We start from the raw sequence: 23112 nt of genomic DNA on the forward strand, positions 1-23112 counted from the left end.
ACATAATTTTGACTTACATATTTGACTATTTTTATATGTCAGTTTTGATGTAAATTTTATGTCTTTATAATATCAATTGCCCACTGGGAAACTTTCAAACAGCACTGTATAAATACATATTCAAAAACCTTGTCAACCAAGTATATGATTTCAGAATTAGAGACACAAATCCAAACTTTAATTGAGGACAGTAAGAATGTTAGGGCTCTAGATACGGCTCTGTATGTGTCTAACTCAAGGGATTTCTGTACATTGTTCGGTTCCGGCAACAGAGCTCCTGCAGCAGGGCAACTGGGTGACAGTGAGCCAGCATAGTCGTGGGTCAAAACACCGCTCTTCTGTTCCGATCAAAACATTAAACAGGTTCTCCCCACTCAGTGATGCACCCACTGAGAAACCTGATGAAAGTGCTCTAGTTATTGGTGATTCTATTGTACGGAACGTGAATATAGAGACACCAGCCACCATAGTCAAATGTTTACCGGGAGCCAGAGCGCCTGACATCTTGGCATATTTAAAAGTGCTGGCTAATGCTAAATGTAAATACAGTAAGATTGTTATTCATGCCGGCACTAATGATGTTCGACTTCGCCAATCGGAGATCACTAAAAATAACATTAAAGAGGTGTGTGAACTTGCAAGCATGATGTCAGACACTGTAATATGCTCCGGTCCCCTCCCTGCTTACCGTGGTGATGAGATGCATAGGAGATTGTCATCACTCAATGGCTGGAGGTCTAAGTGGTGCTGCAGAATAATATAGGTTTCATAGGCAATTGGACGAGCTTTTGGGGCAGACCTGACCTGTTGAAAAGAGATGGTCTTCATCCCTCCTGGGGTGGTTGCTTCTTTTCAACCAGAACTGATACTCAAAATATGTCTGCTACAACCGCTACCGTAGAATTAAAGAAATGTCCTTGTTTAATTATTTAATGTACTGTCCTGTGGCAGTTTGAAACTTTTAGGGTATTTCTTGTGCAACAAAACTGCAGACAAATAATAAAAGTGTTTTTTTTCTTTTTTAATTATCATCTATTTATTTATTTTTATTTTTAAATCAAACTCAAAAGCAAATTAGCCTGAAACATTCAGGATATTGCAATTTAATCAAACTCACTGGCAGCAAAATTATTATGTCAGGGCACTGTTGTAATACAGTGTTACAATACATATAACATTTATACAGAACTTTTAATTTTACATGTTGTTGAGCTAGCAGATGTAGAACTATCAGCATTTCAACAACTTATGCTGTTTATGTAGCACAACCTTAACATCTATACATCTTTCAAATTTTAGCATTTATGAAATGTATGAATGCTTGTTGATATAACTTTTTTAATCAGTTTATATTTCTTTCTGTCAATCACACATATATTTTGTTTTTGACTAAATAAAACATTTAAATATTGCAATATAGACCTGCATTTCTCAATAAGACTGACATGTTGTTTTTCCCATTACATGTTGTTTTGTATTTTGGTCAGATTTTAACAGAATAATATAACATTTAGGTGCAAATATGCAGAATAATAAACCAAAACTTGAGGCTAAAATGGCAAATATCTCCACAGCTACAGTAAATTTTCCAGGAGAACTGACATAAGCTGGTATAAAAGTAATCCATACAGCACAGAATATCAGCATGCTGAATGTGATGAATTTGGCTTCATTGAAGTTATCAGGAAGTGTGCGAGCAAGGAAAGCCAAAATGAAGCACAAGACAGCCAGTAGGCCAACATAACCCAGCACAGCCCAGAAACCCAAGGTAGAACCGAGACTGCACTCAATAATGATCTTTTCCTTATAATATTTCATATTTTTGTGAGGATATGGGGGTGATATTGTTAGCCAAAGCAAACAGATAAGAACCTGTATAAGTGTAAAAGCAAGAACACTGAATCGTTGTTGTGCAGGCCCAAACCATTTCATGACATTACTTCCTGGAAGTGTAGCCTTGAAGGCCATTAACACCACCATTGTTTTACCCAGAATACAGGAGATACAGAGAACAAAAGTAATCCCAAATGCTGTGTGACGCAACATACAGGACCACTCAGTGGGCCGACCAATGAAAGTAAGAGAACAGAGGAAACAAAGAGACAGTGAGAAGAGAAGCAAGAAGCTCAGCTCTGAGTTGTTGGCTTTTACTATGGGGGTGTTCTTCTTACTGTAAAACAGGATAGCCACTAGTACAGTTAATCCTACTCCAAACAGTGAGAAAAAAACTAGCACTATACCCATAATTTCTGTGAATGACAGAAACTCTACAGCCTTTAAAACACATTTATTTTTCTCAGCATTAGGCCAGTATTCACCTGGACACTGCTTGCAGTTAATTGAATCTGGAAAGGAAGTTATGATTACTATAGTTAGATTACTATAGATTACTATAGTTAGTTAATTAAAAAAATAATTAATTAATTAATTAAGTCCTTTGATAAGAAACCGAATCCTTAATAGTAAAAAAAGATAGCAAAATGAGCAACTAACCAGTTTTTTATGGAACAGTGAGATGGACTGACGATTACCTGTCTCATTACTGATTTCTCCTTCTGCACATGGAATACAGTCATAACAGCAGACAGGTCTTCCTTTCTGTGCAGCTTTCCTAGTGCCTGGAGGACAGCTCTCACTGCACACAGATCTTGGCTTCTAAATGGAAAATTACATTATTCATTAATATTTATACTTTGCAAATTAACATACATTTTTCAGTTATGAAGTGCAGAATATAGCTTATTCTAAATATCATGTCTTCTATAAAGGTCACAACAATTATTAATTTATTATTATTATTATTATTATTATTGTTGTTGTTGTTGTTGTTGTTGTTGTTTTAATGAGATTATGTTCACCATGAAAACCCCGTAGTACAAACAGATTGCCATTTACCTCCAGCTGTCCTCCAGCCCAAATAACGTTTTCAGTTTTAAGCATAAAGCTTTGATCAGGTGGTAGTGAGGTGTCAAAGTAACCCACTGGTTTGAATTGGAGTGATCTATTTGAGTCCTGCTGCCAGTTTACAACTTCATAGTGTGCTACTGCACCACCAGTGCTGTCAAACCACACATGATCTCCAAACTTGACGGTGAAATTTACTTTTTTCAAAGCTTCAACCACCTAGTGAAAAAAAAGTTTTAGTGCATTATCATTGAGGCTATTGTCATATTGTCTATTTCTGTTGTTTGTTTACTTATTTGTTTATATATACATAAATACACACATACATGTTTTGGTTGTATTGTCAGGCTTTTCTCACAACCTGTTTGCTCTTTGCAATTCAACAGACTGTGTAAAGAATGAGCCACAGCATAAACTGCTTTGTAGACATTACTTGCATATCTTTGTTCAGGCACATCTTCATTGTAGTTTTTTAATGTAAGTAGATCTTGATAACTGCTGCAGATTAATGCGTGTTGTGAGGAATTCCCCTCTGTTTTTGAGCATGGAAGAGCTGTTTCCCAAAATGATTTAATAACATAATCTGAAAACCCTTCAATATTGATTTTTCTAAATGCAAACCCCAGTGACCCTCCTAACACAAGAAAGCTGTTTGGAGTGATTAAGCTCTTTGCAGTTATCCATCCCTCCCCTCCGATCAGTTGGAAGCCTGTAATATTCTGAATATTAAGCTGCTCAATAAGTAAGTCCATCTCAATGAGTGAAACAAATGCAACAATCACTTTTGCTGTGCTTTTTTTAATTGTCTCTACCACTTTTTTAAGTTTTTCTGGCTCAGTTCTGTAGAATTTCACTGAGTACTCCACACAAATCTCCTCCTTCTGAGCTGTATTGAGAAATATGGACATGACATTGTTTCCATAGTCATTGTCACTGTTCACAGCTCCCACCCAAGACCAGCCTAAGTGCTTGACTATGTATGCAAGTGCCCTGCCTTGGTGGTAATCACTAGCAATTGTCCTGAAGAATGAAGGGTATTTTTTTCTATTACTGAGACATTCACATGAAGCTGAGTGACTAATCTGAGAGATAGAGAGGGGGAAAAAATAAAATATATATATAAATAACAAATCTATTACTGAGACATTCACATGAAGCTGAGTGACTAATCTGAGAGATAGAGAGGGGGAAAAAATAATATATATATATAAATAACAGTTATCAGTGAGGTGATTGGTGGTTTGGTGGTACTACTCCTTACCACTGGAATTTTAAATGGTCCTGTAGTTCTGGACAGAATTACTGTAGCAGAAGACTCTGTTTCTCCTATAATAGCATGTATAGGAGATTGTCCATTGCATTTGTATTCTGCTGCAAGCTCCTGACCATTCATCAATCCCATAGTTGCACTCATAGCAGACTGTCTTGAACCACAGGTATCATAGATCCGGTATCCAATAGAAATATTTGGAAGCAAGCTTTCACTTCTGTTAATTTCTTCAATAGCAAAAATCATAATTTGAGCCATACGAAAATCTCTTAAATTCACACTGTGAAAACATTAAACAGTAATGATTCATAGCAACTAAAGAGACATAACAATATGTTAGAAAAGTAAACACTATTATTTGTATTCAGCTTTATATATATATATATATATATATATACATATATATATATACATATATATATATATATATATATATATATACACACACATGATATTTTAGATTTTAGTTTTAATAGTTTACTGTTATAAAATAAATGTTAAAATATAAAGCATTTTTACTTTGAAAGTGTGTTTGTTTGTTTAAAAAAACATGATCTGATCTAATGCTTTCAATGTAACAAACCTGGAGCATGATAGAAGCTGAGGTTTTTGTGCAAAATCAAATGGAGGTAATGTTTCTTTACTGCGTATTGCAAAAAGTGCTCCAATCATTATTTCTCCATCCTTGGAAAGCAGTGGGTGCTTAGGGTATCCCATCATTCTGCAAAGAGTGTTTCCAGCCTTGGTAGGAAGCTGATGGAAAAGCAGTAATATATAAAGAAAGAGAGGCATTCTAAATATTAAGCTCAACTGTGGTTGACAAATGTAAATAACCTGATACAGTATCTGCATTTTTATATATGTAATTAATACGGATGAATGATTGTGTATGGAGCCAATGACCTCACAGCATTTCATTTATGAAATGCATAGATCCTCCACAAAATATATAAACTTTTTTTTTTTTTTTTTGTGACTCTGGAGAAAAAGCATGTTCTGCCATACTAGGTGTAAAGTGCTTTAACCCTTATGAACATAAAATCAGTTGTAGGTTTAGAAATTTGTGCATGCAATGAAGTGCTTACTTTATATCTCTGGTTAAGAAATGCATCTGGCTTTTCTCTTTCTGTGCATGTAAGGCATTAAAGTTTAACTATATATATATATATATACATATATATATATATATATATATATATATATATATATAGATAGATAGATAGATAGATAGATAGATAGATAGATAGATAGATAGATAGATAGATAGATAGATAGATAGATAGATAGATAGATATAGATAGATAGATAGATAGATAGATACATATAAACTTAAAGCATCACAATTAGTCCAGTGAAATGATTCAAGAAAATGCGTCAAAACACTTTTTTTTTCTCATTTTTTATTTATTTATTCCATGTCAACTTTTATGTAATTTCACATACAATTTGGTTGTCATCCTTGAAAGTAGTTTTCTTTAAACATTAAAAGTGTCACTCGATCTGTATACTTCTACTTATGGTACATCAGTTTTCTTTGCCCATGTCTTACACCCAATACCACAGCCATTCTTGTACTTGCTATAGTTATTTTATGTATTGATTATTCTAACATACTCATATTTTGGTTACCTCTCAAACCCCATAAACTTTAGTTGGTTTTAAGATTCAGCACACATAATAACTATAACTTATTCCACTGAGCATATTGCTCCTGTCCTTTATCAGTTACATTAGCTTCCTGGAAAATATTGTGTAGAGTATAATGTTCTGCTTTTTATTTTGGAAGCTCTGCACAACCTTCTGCACCTTCATATCGTCATACCTTCAAACCATACTATTGTTTAATTACTTGCAATTAATGGTGCGGACAGTCTGCCTGAAAAAATTCTGATTTGTTTGCAGTCTGAACATAGTCAGATCTTCCTCATACTTTATGTCTCTCTAGGTATGCGTTCTCTTTGTTTAAATCTGTTTAATGGGGTCCAGAGCATTCAGCTGTGCTGATCCATCTCTGGAACTCTCTTCCACTATTTGCACATTTAAGTCATTGACTTCTTACTTTTGTCTTCTTACTGTTGACTTTGTGTCTTAAAACTCATCTTTTTAAATGAGCTTTTCCAGATTCATTTTATTTTATGGATCGCATTAATGTTGAATGGATGTTGCTTTGGTTCTATTGCTGTCTTGTATTTTGAGTGTTTAGAAAAGTGACTCTAAAAAAAATATTATTGGTATTGTTGTTGATGATAATATTAATGTATGAATGTGAACCAGTCATGAATATTCAACAGCAGTTTATTTGTTGACATTATTAAAGCTGTCGTTCCCAGCATGATTTCCATTAAATTTGATTACAAAATATAAGTGTTATTATGTAGTTTTTAGGATTTCTGACCATTTAACTCTGGTCCTCTGCGTTTAAGAGTCGCATTTGCCTCCTTTGTGGTCAAAAGTGAACGAAGCCTTGAATTTTAAGCCTGTTTTTTTCCAGGAAAATCAATGTTATACATTTTTGTTCAATAATATTTTTTTATTAATATTTATGATTTTGAGGGAAATTGTATGATTTAAATATATAGATATTTGTATTTCTCTTTTAAATTAAATTAAAAATTAAATTATGCATTTAGCAGAAGCTTTTATCCAAAGCGACTTACAGTGCAATCAGGCTATCAGTTTTTACATATCATGTGTTCCCAGGGAATCAAACCCCCAACCTTGTGCTTGATAGCGCAATGCTCTACCAATTGAGCTACAGGAACTTTTTTATTTGCTTATATTTAATACATGCAATAATTCACATTAAAATAGAGTGAATGCATTTAAAATACATTTTTTTGAAGTGAGAATTTGACCATCTGGAGTCATTAAAAAAATAAAAAAACTTGTGTAATGTTGAGTAACCTCTTGTATTAGCACCCTGTATAGATATCTACAGAGGCTTTTGGATTCCCATTGTTTTTTTTAGACATAATTTCTTCATTTTTTTTTTGGTTTTGCATTTAGATATCTACACATTCTAAAAGACTGCCTTTTGTCAAGGTTTAGATATTTTTGGATAGATAGGTATCAGGTTTCACATTATGATTATAGTCAAACATTAAAATCTTGTTAGAAAGGGAATGCATAGAAAGCATAATAAAAATAAAAAATGGAAAGTGATAATTCAAAACACTTTATACTTTATATATTTTTGTATTATTTATTTAATGTTTTATTCAATGTAATTCAATAAATGTTATTTCACATATTTTAAAATTTTGCTCTGTTTCATACTAATATGTGTGTGGGTGTCTATTTTGCTCTACTGATATTCTACAGAGTCACCCCTTGAGTCCTGTGCAATTTTTTTCTGACCAGTGGCTGATTTGTAGTTTGTACCACCAAAATATTCACTAAGTTTTCCCTTTTTTTCATATTTCACATTCAATTTGACCGTGAAGAAGTCAAGTGTGACTATTTTTTTGTTTTATTTTAACATATCCAAATCATATCCATTATTTTTTGTGTTTTGTGTTCAGATTGCTAATGTGACAAAAGTCACCAAGTGTAATCTCATTCCGATGAAGCTATGAATTTTAAAATTTCAAAATATAAAAAGTTTCAGTCAAAAATGACAGAAGAGGGCCAGAGGGTTCAATTACACTGGGTTACCACTGTGTTGAAAACTGGAGCTTTTTCTCAGGTAGAGAACAGCTGCATACAGAGGATGTTTATTTTTTTTTAACTAGCATTTACCATGTTAATACATGCTCATTAACAGTTTGCTCACTAGACCAAAAGTTTGGACACACCTTCTCATTCAAAGAGTTTTCTTTATTTTCATGACTATGAAAATTGTAGAGTCACACTGAAGGCAACAAGGGCTATTTGACCAAGAAGGAGAGTGATGGGGCGCTGCGCCAGATGACCTGGCCTCCACAGTCACCGGACCTGAACCCAATCGAGATGGTTTAGGGGTGAGCTGGACCGCAGACAGAAGGCAAAAGGGCCAACAAATGCTAAGCATCTCTCGGGGAACTCCTTCAAGACTTCAAGACACTTTTTTGTTATGTATATAATTCCATATATAATTCCACATGTGTTAATTCATAGTTTTGATGCCTTCAGTGTGAATCTACAATTTTCATAGTCATGAAAATAATATATATATAATTTAATCCTTTGAGGGCACCATATAAAACATTTTAAGACTGCTCAATTAGAACACTCAAAAAAAAAAAAAAAAAAACAACAACAACAAAAAAAAAAACATTTATTCCATGTTACTTAAGGTTTTTTCTGACTTTTTTTGTGTTTCTTTTTTTCATGATATTCGTAAGGCACAATATTAAATAAGTATACCCCACTGAACAGCCAATTGCATCATGTGTTTTATTAATAATCTTTGCTGTTTAGAACAATTTCACCCCATGTTGTTAATGAGACTAATATGGTATATCTTTCATCTGGGTTTTAATTAAAGCGTTAATTATTTGTTTTTTGTTTTTCTATGTTTGTGAAATTTGCTCCCAGGTGAGCATTTGCATCTGTATGTTTTTTGTTTTGTTTTTTCTTCATGTGAATATAGACATGTTGTTTTAAATTATCAGTATGCCTGGAGGGCTAAGGACACAGATGCTGTTTTTCCTATCAAGTGTTGCTTTGTATTTTGTTCAGGCTTAAGCAAGATAATATAACATTTAGGTGCAAAAATGCAAAATAATAAACCAAAGCTTGAAGATAGAATAGCAAATATCTCAACAGCTACAGTAAATTTTCCAGGGGAACTGACATAAGCTGGAATAAACGTGATCCATACAGCACAGAATATAAGCATACTGAATGTGATGAATTTGGCTTCATTGAATTTATCAGGCAGTGTGCGAGCCAGAAAAGCGAGAATGAAGCACAAGAAAGCCAGAAGGCTAATGTAAGTGAGTACAGCCCAGAAACCTATAGTAGAACCCAGACTGCACTCAAGAATGATCTTTTCCTTATAATATTTCATATTTTTGTAAGGAAATGGGGGAGATATTGTTAGCCAAAGCACACAGATAATAACCTGTATAAGTGTAAAAGCAAGAACACTGAGTCGTTGTTGTGCAGGTCCAAACCATTTCATGATATTATTTCCTGGAAGTGTAGCCTTGAAGGCCATTAACACCACTATTGTTTTCCCCAGAACACAGGAGATACAGAGAACAAAAGTTATCCCAAATGCGGTGTGACACAACATACAGGACCACTCAGTGGGCCTACCAATGAAAGTAAGTGAACAGAGGAAACACAGAGTCAATGAGAAGAGCAGCAGGAAGCTCAGTTCTGAGTTGTTTGCTTTTACCATGGGGGTGTCCTTCTTGTTGTAAAATAGGATGGCCACCAGCAGAGTTAATCCTACTCCAAACAGTGAGAAAAAGACTAGCACTACTCCCATAATTTCTGTGAATGACAGAAACTCTACAGCCTTCAAAACACATTTATTTTTCTCAGCATTAGACCAGTATTCCCATGGACACGGCTTGCAGTTAATTGAATCTGGAAAGGAATTTGTGATCATTATAGCTAGAGTCCCTCCCAAAAAATAATAATAATTCCTTTGATAAGAAACTGCATCGTTAAAAGTTAAAGGGGGGGGGGGTATTTGGCATGGGGAAAAAGATCTGAAGATTACCTGTCTCATTACTGATTTCTCCTTCTGCACATGGAATACAGTCATAACAACAGAAAGGTCTTCCTTTCTGTGCAGCCTTCCTAGTGCCTGGAGGACAGCTCTCACTGCAAGCAGACCTTGGTTTCTACATGGGGGAAAAATGCATAATAATAATAATAAAAAAATACTGTACATAATTCATTGTGTACAGAAGCATAAATGTGTAACAGGAGACTTAATTTAGTTTTTAAATACTATATTGTCCTCAAAATCAAACTTTTTATATTATGTTGCTTTGATTTAAACAAATACAAGGACAAAAAAGGATATTGCCATTTACCTCCAGGTGTCCTCCAGCCCAGATTATATTTTCAACATTAAGGTGTAAATTCTGGTAAGTAGGCAATGAGGCATCATAGTATCCCACTGATTTAAATTGGTATGTTCCATCTGAGTCCTGCTGCCAGTTCACAACTTCATACAGGGCCACTACGCCACCAGTACTGTCAAACCACACACGATCGCCTGTCTTTATAGCAAAATTAATCTTTTTCAGAGTCTCAACCACCTAGAGGAAAAATGACATTTAGACACATTATTCCCTCTTTTTATCCAATTGTAGTTCATCTTTATTGTATATTTTACCTGCTGTGGTTGTATTGGCAGGCCTTTCTCACAACCTTCTTGTTTTATGCACTTAAGTAGACTGTGTAGTGAATGAGCCACAGCATAAACTGCTTTGTAGACATTGCTTGAATATCTGTGTTCAGTAACATCTTCATTGTAATTTTTCAGCGCAAGCAGTTCCTCATATCTGCTGCAACTTAATGCATATTTAGAATAATTCCCCTCACTCTTTGAGCATGGAAAAGCTGTGTCCCAGAATGGTTTCATTGCGTATTCTGCAAACCCTTCAATGTTAATTTTTTTCATTGCAAACCCCAGTGACCCTTCCATTGCATGCAAACTTTTTGGCGTGAAATATGTATTTGCAGTTATCCACGGCTCCACACCGATCATTTGAAAGCCTGTTATATTCTGAATACTTAGTTGCTCAATAAGTAAACCCATCTCAACAAATGAAATAAATGCAACAATCACTTTTGCCGTGCCTTTTTTTATAGTGTCTACCACTTTTTTTAGTTTTTCTGTCTCTGTTCGGTAGAATTTTACAGAGTACTCCACACAAATCCCCTCTTCTTGGACTGTTTTCAGAAATATGGCCATTCCATTATTTCCATAGTCATTGTCACTGTTCACAGCTCCCACCCAAGACCAACCAAAGTGCTTGACTATGGATGCAAGTGCTCTGCTCTGATGATAATCACTAGAAATTGTCCTGAAGAACGAAGGGTAATTTTTCCTGTTACTGAGACATTCACAAGATGATGAGTGACTTATCTGAAAAAAAAAGTACATTATATATATATATATATATATATATATATATAATGAGGTATATATGAGGTGATATAGTCATCAGCATGGTGTTTATGTCAAAAGGTTTATTGTTACTGCTCTTTACCACTGGAATCTTAAAAGGTCCTGTTGTTCTGGACAGAATTACTGTGGCAGAAGTCTCTGATTCTCCTATAATAGCATGTAAAGGAGAATGTCCATTGCAAATGTTTCCTGGTCCAAAGTCTTGACTATTCATCAGTCCCATTGTTGCAGTCATGGTAGACAGTCTTGAACCACATGTGTCATAAATTATGTAGCCAATAGAAATATTTGGGAGCAAAATTTCATTTTTATTAATCTCCTGAATGGCAAAGATCATAGTTTGAGCCAGCCGGAAATCTCTCAGATTCACACTGTGGAAGCATAAAACCAGTAAATAGCAACTCAATTATTAAAGATGCATACAGTAAGATAAATAATCATATTTATTTTTGTTTCCATATATTGGTTTTTATATTTATGGATTCATTTTTATGAATAATAATTTTTATTCAGTTTTTATAAAAGACTTAATCTTCTTTGTTTTTCACACAATTATAAACATATCAAACCTGGAGCATGATAGAGGCTGAGGTTTTTGAGTAAACTCAAATGAAGGTAATGTTTCTTTTCTGTGGATTGCAAAAATTCCTCCAATAGTTACGTCTCCATCCTTGGAAAATAGAGGGTAATTAGGGTCTCCCATTATTCGACAAATAGTGTTTTCCACCTTAGTATGAAGGTGATGGAAAAGCAGGACTGTGTAAAGAAAGAGAAGCATCCCAAAGTTTGAGCACAAATGCACATGACAAGTGCAAATGAGCTGATACAAAATTTGCAATTTTATAGACATAATTAATATGGATGAATGATTTTTAACCGTAGTCAATTACCTCATAGGGTAAGTCAAGCAGAAGTGGATAGACCAGTCAAGTAAAAACATGTTTTGTTTTTAAACTTTCAGAAAGAAGTAAATTGTGAATATTTTTATATTAATTTGTTGCTGGTTGATATTTAGACTACCAAATATCCAATAAAGCCTTTATAAAACTGTGTTCTCCTTTTTTCAATGCATATATATATATATATATATATATATATATATATATATATATATATATATATATATATATATATATATATATATATATATATATATATATATATATATATATATGTTAAATTAATGTGAATAAGTTAAATTAATTCAAATTATTTTAATATGTGTGGGTCCAGCAGAGACAGGGAGGTTATACTGGGAAGAGTTACAATTACGGTTGCCACCAATCCTCTAAAAAAGAGCCCATATCAAATCAACACACAATGTAGTTTGTCCTGTATTTTACATAAACAGGATTACAATTATTTTGGACTGTGGAGAGTATATTAATAGCAAATACAAATAAATAAATGTATCAATTAGTAGTTGAGAGACTCAAGTGGTTGTGATTGCAGTTTAGCATCTTTGTTTCCAAAGCAACAGAGTCTCCTGCTCATGAAAGCTGCCAAATATGAGGCTGAATGGAGAAAAAAGTTGTCAATGGTTATCTAAAGTGAACTGTTGCAATGAGGATGCTGAGGCAGAGTCTGAATCCATATGGGGAGTTTATTAAGGGCAGCTTCAGTAAACAGTAACGTGAAAGCAGGCAGAGGGTCGAAACCAGAATAACAGGCCAACATATCAACACCTAAAGGGGAAATCCAAAAGGCTAGGGTGAGCAGGCAGGCAAAAGGTCCAAACACATGCATCAGTCTGATCAGGCAAACTAAATAAGGGAAAGAATCCAAGTAATTGGTAAACAGGTAAAATGGCAGAACCATACTGTCACAGTGTCTGGGTTGTTGTTCCCTGGAGTTCCACTAGATGTCCTCCTTTCTCACGGTGTCTGTCACCAGATCACTTCCTGTTCCCTTATTTGGTCACCTTCCTCCTTGTTGTGTATTGATTGTCCCCCACCTTTCTCCTGTTCCCTCATTATCCTTCTGTCTATTTATACCCAGTCTGTCTTAGTCTGTGTGACGGAGTCCTTGTTTAATGTCGTGTATTATTCATGTCCGTCAACTCTTGCCTTGCCTTGGTTTTGTCTTGCCTTGCCTTGCCTTGCTTTGCTTTGTCTTCGTATCTTGTTTATGTTGGATTTGGATTATGTTTGGTTTTGACCCCTGCCTGGACTGTTTACCCCTTTAGATTATCCCTAAATAAACGACTTGCCTGCAATTGGTTCTATCTCCGTGCCTCATTGGATCACTGCCGTGACAGAAGGACTCCGTCAACACGAGAACCAGCGGTATGTCTGCCCATATCTCATCCCCAGCCACAGAGCGGGAGAGAGGCGGTTTTGAGGGAACTCGCCTGGTGATTTTCCGGGGGACCAGGGGAGGTCGCCGAGGAGTAGGTCGAGAGGAGATTCAGCATCGCTCTCAACCATGGCCTCCCTTTGACCCGGGGCCCCTGTGAAATGAGTCAGAGCCACCGTCTCACCATGGCGAGCGGAGAGGTGAGAGGAAGCGCACGCCCGCCATGGTGGCGCCACTGCCCATGATGGCCGCTAGATCAGCGCCAAGAGGCAGAATGGACGCCAACCCAGCGCCGCTGCGGTGCATGGCCACCAACCCAGCACCACGAAACAAAAAGGCCGCCAGCCCAGCGCCACAGCACCAAGTGGTCGCCAGCCCAGTACCACAACACAAAATGGCCGCCAGCCCCGCATCACGCGGCAAGATAGAGGCCAGCCTCACACCACAGTACCAGATGGCCACCAGCTCAGAGCCTACACCCAAGATGGCCGTTGACTCATTTTTGGAGTATTTCTCCAGGCTGTCACAGATCCTGGAGGTTCCCAGGACTGTGCACGTCAAAGCTGCTGAGCCAGCACCACAACCCAAGATGGCCGCAAATCCAGCACCACAGCACAAGATACGGTCAGCCCAGCGCCACAGCACAAGAGGGCCGCTAACCCAGCGTTAATACCCAAATTGGCCACCGGTCTAGCGCCACAACCCTAGATGGTCGACTCAACGTCTGAGTCGCCAGTCAAGGTGCCACTGACTCGCCATCGTAGAGGGCGGAGGACGAGGAGACAAGCTTCCGTCCAGGGGGACGTTCCCGAGCGGGCCACTGCTGTCCAGGAGGACGTTTCCGAGCAGGCCGCTGCCGTCCAGGAGGACGTTCCTGAGCGGACCGCTGCCGTCCAGGGGGACAATCCCGATGCTGTTCCAGAGGCTGAGGTGGGGTTTGACGCCGAGGCGGTGCCCGAGGCCGTTCCCGATGCAGTGCCCGAGGCCGTTCCAGAGGCAGTGCCCGAAGCCGAGGCGCCTCAGGTTTCCACAGACAGTTCAGAGTCGAGTCATGTTCCGGTGGACTCTCCGGAGTCGAGTCAGGTTCCGGTGGACTCTCCGGAGTCACACATGGGATAGGTGTTCTGTTCCGGACAAACACCCATGACCAAATTCAGTTATAGTCATAGCGACACCTGCTGGTAACAGAAAGTGACAAGGTTAACACTGTTATGAACTCCTAAGAATAAATTAAAAAGTTTCAAAAAGTGTTAAATAGGCTGGCAACATGCTAGAAGCATAATAAAACATGCTAGCGACACTTAACTAAGTGTTAAAGCACGCAACTTTCGCATTTTATAAGGAAGTCGTTGTAACTCAGGCTAGCAACTTCCAGTCTGCCCCAAACTTCACACGTTTGACAAGAGACCTGTACTATACACATCAACATGCCCGTGTTCTGCTATAGTTATAGCACCACCTGTTGGTAACAGGAAGTGTCATCTGTAACACTGTCATGGACTCCTGGCAACATATTAAAAGGCATCAACAAGTGTTAACCCCTTACTAGTAACCCCCCTTTTTTGGCATGGAGACAGAAATTACATACCCAAAATAAAAAGGTTTCTGCTCATGATTCTTTCTGACTAGATACATAATCAACCTTTGTTCACAAAGCTGACACTTTAAAATTTACTGTTCAGGAATCAGAATCACTCAGACTATTATGATAATAGAGATATATAAGCTCAAACATAAAAACAAAAATAAAAATATTAAAAACATATGTTTTAAATGTATTTTAAAAATTGTTGATGTAGGAAATGCGTTTGAAAACACAGTGTAGCTAAGGCCACAAGTCTTCCAAAACTTCATAAAAAATTTCATAATCGAATCTGTAAAACTGTGAATTTTATTAAATATTTTCTAAGGCCATGTCACGTGTGTTTTTAGAGAAGGCTAATCAGATTGATTTATGGCCCTTGCCATCTCTGTAAGATCTCACATGTAAACTCTCCTGTGTATTTTGTATGTGTGTTGGCTTTGCAAAACTCCCCGATTCATTCTTGTATTGTTCTCCCCAAACGAGTCTTTCACACCTCCGCCAGGTATGACATATTATCCGCATTATTCTTTTATCATTATTCTTTTGTTTTTATTCCACCTTTATTAGCCTTTATTGTGGTTTTTCAGGCTTTACAAAGCAACAAAGCAGCGATCTCACTTCAGTCTCTCTTTGCATTTAGCCCTTATTTATCAAAAGTCTTACTATAAAAATACCACAAAACATTTTCTTACGACCTTACATGAATTATTGAGACTAAAATGCATTATGAAGAAGAAAAGCACCTGCTATTAGTAGCATTGGAGCTAACGTTAGCATCAAGCTACATCAGACAATTTATGAAATTATTAGTACACTTTTACTCAAAACTCACTTTAAACCCCGATCGAGTGTTTATAATAACTTCCTTTAGCGATCAGGGGTGGAATTTGGTCGTTTACTGTTGCAAAAATATGTTATTTGTAGCCTTTTTCATCGCTGCACAAGTTAGCATTTCCGATGTACATTTTCGATGTACATTTTCATTTTCGAAAAACGCCCCAGATCTCAAGAAATTATCATACCAAGCTTTACTATCGTAATCGCGGGTTTATTATTCGGATATTTCGTGTGTACAGAGGTGTTTCAGTGTTGTTTTGGCCAGATAACTACCAGGAAGTGTGCAGGAAGCATGTGACACGATGTGGCGGTGTCCGGTTATGACACTCGGTTATGATTGACATTGGGAAGGCCCAATCGGAGTCTGAGTGACACACAGCACGAGCTGACAGCACAGCAAACACACACACAGATCGCTGGGAGAGGCTGTTTATCATCAGATCGCGTAAATCCGTGGAAAATGAATAGAAATGACGATTCTGTCTGAAGAAATATGAAGTAAACATCAGTAAATATATCCATATATCTCCGCAGATATGCATCTTTGGTCTATAAATCCTTATTGATGCTGATGCTTTTTCAGTGAGTCTATGTGAACACAAATAAACCACTGCTGACGTGACTGAATGTGAGTGAGTGGTGAATTTCTATTCAAAATGTGGCATAATACGGATTTATTATTTTGCACTCCTGACATAAATCACTAAATAGCTATCTGTCACTGCAACAATGTTTTATCAAAATATTGGTCAAATATCGAAGCTAGAGTCTTTAAACTTTCAATTGATGCACAGTTTGTCCAGATGAAGTAAGACAGTGATGTTTAATGTGCTGTGAAAGTGAAACAATAATAAACTGGGGCCGTCGGCGATGTTTGCACGTAAAGGGGTTAAATAGGCTGTCAACATTCTAGAAGCATACTAAAACATGCTAGCAACACTTAGCTAAGTGTTAAAGCATGCAACTATCACATTGAATAAGGAAGTTGCTGTAACTCAGGCAAGCAATGTCCGATCTACCCCAAACTTCACACTTTTGACAAGGGTCCTGTCCTAAACAAATCAACATGCCCATATTTGGTTATAGTCATAGCGCCACCTGCTGGCAACAGGAAGTGTCATGTTTAACACTTGTATGCAGTATTTGCAACACAGTAAAATATGCCATTGCGTGCTAATCGTGCTATAAATATTTTCAAACATTCTAGCAACACTTACTATGTGCTAAATGATGCTATTAATACTATGAAACAGGAAGTTGTTGTAACTCATGCATAAAATTCCCAATCTGACCCAAACATCAAATTTTATAAGAGTACTGGCCTGAACACAACTAAAGGCCAATATTCAATTATAAGTATAGCGCCACCTGCTGGCCACAGGAAATGACTTATTTTATACTAACTTAAACATGAGATGTCTGATCTGCCCAAAACTTTGCATGTTTGATAAGAGTCCATGGCGGCCTGACAAATTTCGTTGATTTACTAAAGCAGCTCGCTGGCGGTGAGCCCGGGTGCGAGGGCCCTTTCATCGCTGCTTGCAGCTTTAATTTACATTGTTTCTATTAAGAAGTTTGCTATATATATTTATGAATTATCTATATTTTTATGATGAGTAATATATGTATTTTATGTGTCAGATATTCTGTGTATCAACATATAAAGTTTTTCATGGAGGTAAGAGCTAATGTTAAAAATATCAGAAGGTAATATATAATAAATGCATAATATATATATATATATATGCAGGTGGCCACTTTCCTCTAATGCATTGGAATGTTCAGCAGAAAACATGTGTTGGCTACATAGAAACCAATGTGTGAAATTGTAGAATTATTGTTCTTTTCAAGAAAACCCTAAATTGATTCAATTGGAACCATTTATTTACAATTTCTTAATTACACATAGCAAGCACACAAATAACAAAAGCAGGTTATACATACATATATAATAAACAAATAAATGTTGATTTCAAGATGAGCAGGAAGTCAGGCTATGAACAATTTGTAATACACAGAATTTAAAACAGTGTATTAAATTGGTTTTCAGGGTGTCCTTTGGTAAATTTTCTTGCAAACAAACCCTACACCATATTGTCCTGCCAGGACACTCTACCTTCAGGGGAGCTGAAAAATGTGCAAAGTTTTTCCCACACATCGTAAGCCTCTCTGCATCCCCTATTTCCACCCATATTTGTAGCGATGCTAGCACTTCCCCTCTCTCTTCTGCCTCATCCAACCACCTTTAATTGTCCGATGGGTTTGAAAGGAAGTTGTGAAGAATGCAGGCTGCAGTTACAATAGAGTCAGCATTGTCTGGCTTCACGTTGATCCATGTATGGAGTACCCTCCATCTGGATGACAGAATGCTAAAGGCACATTCTACAACCATTCTTGCTTGTGACAATCGGTATTTGAACATTTGTCTCCATTGTGGAATTCTGTTACCTGGAAAAGGTCTCATCAAATATGTTTTCAGTGGGAATGCAGCATCACCCACCATGGTGTACGGCAATGGGCCTTGTACACCAGATCCAGGCAAAGGGCAGTCAGCAGGAACAGACAAAGTTTTGACCTCCATGCCTCTCCCAAGAGCAGAACCACTGAACACTCCACCATCACTTGTTCTGCCGAAGTCTCCGACCTGTATAAATGTAAATCTGTACTCTGCATCTGCTAGTGCTAGAAGAACTATTGAGAAAGTTATCTTGTAATTAAAAACTGTCACAGTGTCTGGGTTGTGTTCCCTGGGGTTCCACTAGATGTCCCCCTTTCTCACGGTGTCTGTCACCAGATCACTTCCTGTTCCCTTATTTGGTCACCTTCCTCCTTGTTGTGTAATTGATTGTTTCCCCACCTGTCTCCTGTTTCCTCGTTATCCTTCTGTGTATAAATACCCAGTTTGTCTTAGTCTGTGTTACGGAGTCCTTGTTTAATGTTACGTATTATTCATGTCCGTCAACTCTCGTCTTGCCTTGCTTTGTCTTGCCCTGTGTTCATGTCCTGTTTATGTCTGCTTTGGATTATGTTTGGTTCTGACCTCTGCCTGGACTGTTTACCCCTTTGGATTTTCCCTCAATAAACGACTTGCCTGCATTTGGTTCTATCACCGTGTTTTCTATAACACTAACATGACAGAAGGACTCCGTCCCAACAAGAGCCAGCGGTATGTCGACTTATGTCTCCTCCCCAGCCACAGTGCGGGAGAGGAATGGATTTGAAGGGACTCGCCTGGTGGTTTTCCGGGGAACCAGAGGAGGTCGCCGGGGAGGGAGTGGTCGAGAGGAGACTCAGAACCGCGCTCAACCAGGGCCGCCCTTCGACCCGGGGCTCCTGTGGAATGAGTTAGAGCCACCGTCTCACTATGGCGAGCGGAGAGGTGAGAGGAAGCGCACACCCGCCATGGTGGCGCCGCAGCACAAAATGGCCGCCAACCCAGCACCACGAGGCAAGATGGAGGCCAGCCTCACACCACAGTACCAGAGGGCCACCAGCTCAGAGCCTACGCCCAAGATGGCCGCCGACTCATTCTTGGAGTATTTCTCCAGGCTGTCACAGATCCTGGAGGTTCCCAAGACGGGGCACGTCAAAGCTGCTGAGCCAGCACCACAACCCAAGATGGCCGCTAAGCCAGCGCCACAGCACAAGTTGGCCGCCAGCCCAGCGCCACAGCACAAGATGGCTGCTGAGCCAGTGCCTCAGCACAAGATGGCCACCAACCCAGCGCCACAGCACAAGATGGCCGCCAGCCCAGCGCCACAGCCCAAGATGGCCGTCAGTCTAGCGCCACAGCACAAAATGGCCGTCAGTCCGGCGCCACAGCCCAAGATGGCCGCCAGCCTAGCACCACAGCCCAAGATGGTCGCCAGCTTAGAGCCACAGCACAAGATGGCCGACTCAACGTCTGAGTCGCCAGGGCCACCGACTCGCCATCGTAGAGGGCGGAGGGCGAGGATACAGGCTTCTACCGTTTCTCAAAGCCTGGGGGCTGTTCCCGAGGCGGTGCCCAATGCAGTTCCCGAGGCTGAGGCGGTGCCCGAGGCCATTCCCGAGGAGGCGCTCGATGCTGTTCGAGAGGCCGAGGCGGTGCTCGATGCAGTTCCCGAGGCGGTGCCCGATGCAGTTCCCGAGGCGGTGCCCGATGCAGTTCCTGAGGCGGTGCCCGATGCAGTTCCCGAGGCCGAGGCCATTCCCGAGGAGGCGCTCGATGCTGTTCGAGAGGCCGAGGCGGTGCCCGAGGCCGTTCCCGAGGAGGCGCTCGATGCTGTTCGAGAGGCCGAGGCGGTGCCCGAGGTCGTTCCCGAGGAGGCGCTCGATGCTGTTCGAGAGGCCGAGGCGGTGCCCGAGGTCGTTCCCGAGGAGGCGCTCGATGCTGTTCGAGAGGCCGAGGCGGTGCCCGATGCAGTTCCCGAGGCGGCACCCGATGCAGTTCCCGAGGCCGTTCCCGATGCAGTTACCGAGGCGGTGCCTGAGGCTGTTCCGGAGGTCGAGGCGGTGCCCAACGCTGTTCCGGAGGCCGAGGTGGCACCCGATGCCGAGGCGGTGCCCGAGACTGATCCGGAGGCCGAGGCGGTGCCTAATGCCGAGGCTGTTCCAGAGGCCGAGGCGGTGCTCGAGGCCGTTCCCGATGCAGTTCCCGAGGCGGTGCCCGATGCTGTTCCGAAGGCCGAGGCGGTGCCCGATGCCGTTCCAGAGGCAGTGCCCGAAGCCGAGGCGCCTCAGGTTTCCACAGACAGTTCAGAGTTTAGTCAGGTTCCGGTGGACCCTCCGGAGCCAAGTCAAGTCACTGGGTGGTCTGCTGCTCCGTCCTGGGGGACTCCGGCCTCAACCACGGGGGCGTGTGGGTCATCTGCTCCGCCCTGGGGGACTCTGGCGGCGACCACAGGGACGTGGTGGTCATCCGCTCCGCCCTGGGGGACTCTGGCGGTGACCACATGGCCGTGGTGGTCTTCCGCTCCACCCTGGAGGTCGCTGGCTTTGACCACACGGCTGTGGTGGTCCTCTGCTCCGCCCTGGTGGGCGCTTCAACATGCCCTTCTTGGACTTCTGTCTGGTGTTCTTGGTTTCTGTTTTGTTGCTGTCTTTTCCCCCCAGTTAGTCTTGCCCTCCATCCCTCCCCCTGAACCTCCTCCGTTCCTCCTCCCTCCTGGTTCTCCCTGTTTTATGTTACATTTCTGGTGTTTATTCCCCATGTTTTTCTTTTCGGGCCATCCATCCCTCCCCCTGAGCCTCCACCTGTCCGCCTCCCTCCTGGTCTCTGTGTTGTGTCTTGTCTGGGAGCTGCTCCGTAGAGGGGGGGTACTGTCACAGTGTCTGGGTTGTGTTCCCTGGGGTTCCACTAGATGTCCTCCTTTCTCACGGTGTCTGTCACCAGATCACTTCCTGTTCCCTTATTTGGTCACCTTCCTCCTTGTTGTGTAATTGATTGTTTCCCCACCTGTCTCCTGTTTCCTCGTTATCCTTCTGTGCATAAATACACAGTCTGTCTTAGTCTGCGTTACGGAGTCCTTGTTTAATGTTACGTATTGTTCATGTCTGTCAACTCTTGTCTTGCTTTGCTTTGTCTTGCCCTGTGTTCATGTCCTGTTTATGTCTGCTTTGGATTATGTTTGGTTCTGACCTCTGCCTGGACTGTTTACCCTTTTGGATTTTCCCTCAATAAACGACTTGCCTGCATTTGGTTCTATCACCATGTTTTCTATAACACTAACATGACAAAAACAAGTGATGTAACGATTCACTCGTTTTCTCGATGCATCGATTACAAACCCTGTCGATTCATATGCATCGATCTTGAAACATGACTTGTGAATCGTGAATCGCCGATCTTGAACAGCAATCAATTCAAAATGCTAAGAATCAAATAAATCACGATTTCTATAGCGATTCAATGCTTTCAAAATGTATACACATTAAATTACTACACGCACAAATTAATGGAGACCTTGAAGAGTGTTCGTGAATCGTGCCTCTTATCTGTCCTTCACGCGTTCCACTGTTTACTGCCTGATGAGACTGTCACAGGTTTGCTCTCGCGCTCCGTTCGTCTCTGACGAAACTGACGGGACTCGTGGCCAGTGCCGGAGCCGTCGACAGCTGTATTTATTGCATGGATGGAGCAGAAATGTAAGTGTCTAAATCATACGCACCGATCCAATGAATGATAAATGTTTTTAAACAATGCGGATGAACCGAATATACGAAGGAAACTTTTAAAATTAACCACAGCATTAACAACGACCTTGAAATAAGAGCGCGAGATTTATCTGATAATCAGATGCATGAAAGTAGCGTTTGTTTCATTAGCAAACAGACATCTGGCGCGTTTTCTCTCAGAATCATTCGCTGATGGAGAGGAAAAGTTAAATAGAGATGAAGACGTTTTCACACTGAAAGAGAAGCGATCTCGCTCTCATAGACGTGCGAGGCTATATCTGCAGCTAAACTGAATAAAAGCAGAATGAACTGATGAAAAAAAACACAAACAAATTATGAATGATGCAGTGCTAATTGACATTTATTACAGTACAGAAACTATAAAGTATATTTTCTACCTTATTCTGTGCAGAAAATGAGTGACTCCTGGCGTGAGGAGGCACATGACGTCGGGGTCTACCACGGGGTTGAGGGGCCGATTTACCAGGATGTAAACGGTGAAACTCATTGACAAGATTGGGATCTAGGATGTCCTCCGAGTTTACCCACGAGTGTTCTTCTGGACCGTACCCCTCCCAGTCGACCAGATACTGTAGGATTCTCCCCCGACGTCTGGAATTGAGCAATTCCTGGACCTTGTAAGCCTCCTCGCCCTCTACGATGATGGGTTGAGGGGCCTGTGCAAGGGACCTCCCCTCTCCCTCGTCTCTGGGACCAGCAGCGGGCTTGAGCAGGGATACATGAAAAGTAGGAGAGATACAGTATGTGTTAGGCAGTGCCAACCGGAATGAAACTGGAGTTATCTGTCTGGTGATTTGGAATGGACCCACGTACCTTGGACTCAACTTGCAGCATGGGAGCCGGAGACGGCGATCCCTTGTTGATAGCCATACCCACTGGTCTGGCTGATAATTGTGACCTGGGCGCCTTCTGCGGTCCGCCTGCTCCTTCTGCCTCCTTACAGCGTGTTGCAGGTGAATATGAGCCTGA

At 40.2% G+C, this 23112-nt stretch overlaps 2 protein-coding genes across 2 annotated transcripts; both read right to left on the bottom strand.

Annotated features, from left to right (window-relative positions):
* Positions 1–1431: 1431 nt before the first annotated feature.
* On the bottom strand, positions 1432–4997 carry LOC127933937 (extracellular calcium-sensing receptor-like). Its single transcript, XM_052531075.1, has 6 exons — positions 4758–4997; positions 4166–4454; positions 3231–3986; positions 2896–3123; positions 2532–2655; positions 1432–2345 (listed from the first exon to the last, which is right to left on the bottom strand). Exons 1-6 carry the CDS (start codon positions 4964–4966, stop codon positions 1432–1434), a joined length of 2520 nt encoding a protein of 839 aa, XP_052387035.1. The 5' UTR covers positions 4967–4997.
* A 3765-nt stretch (positions 4998–8762) lies between these two features.
* On the bottom strand, positions 8763–12045 carry LOC127933936 (extracellular calcium-sensing receptor-like). The gene is made up of 6 exons (XM_052531074.1): positions 11819–12045; positions 11332–11620; positions 10452–11207; positions 10147–10374; positions 9828–9951; positions 8763–9691 (listed from the first exon to the last, which is right to left on the bottom strand). The coding sequence occupies exons 1-6, from the start codon at positions 12025–12027 to the stop codon at positions 8763–8765; spliced, it is 2535 nt and encodes an 844-aa protein (XP_052387034.1). The 5' UTR covers positions 12028–12045.
* Between the last annotated feature and the right edge of the window lie 11067 nt (positions 12046–23112).

Source organism: Carassius gibelio, chromosome A18 (assembly GCF_023724105.1).
Source record: "Carassius gibelio isolate Cgi1373 ecotype wild population from Czech Republic chromosome A18, carGib1.2-hapl.c, whole genome shotgun sequence".
Lineage (NCBI taxonomy): Eukaryota > Metazoa > Chordata > Actinopteri > Cypriniformes > Cyprinidae > Carassius > Carassius gibelio.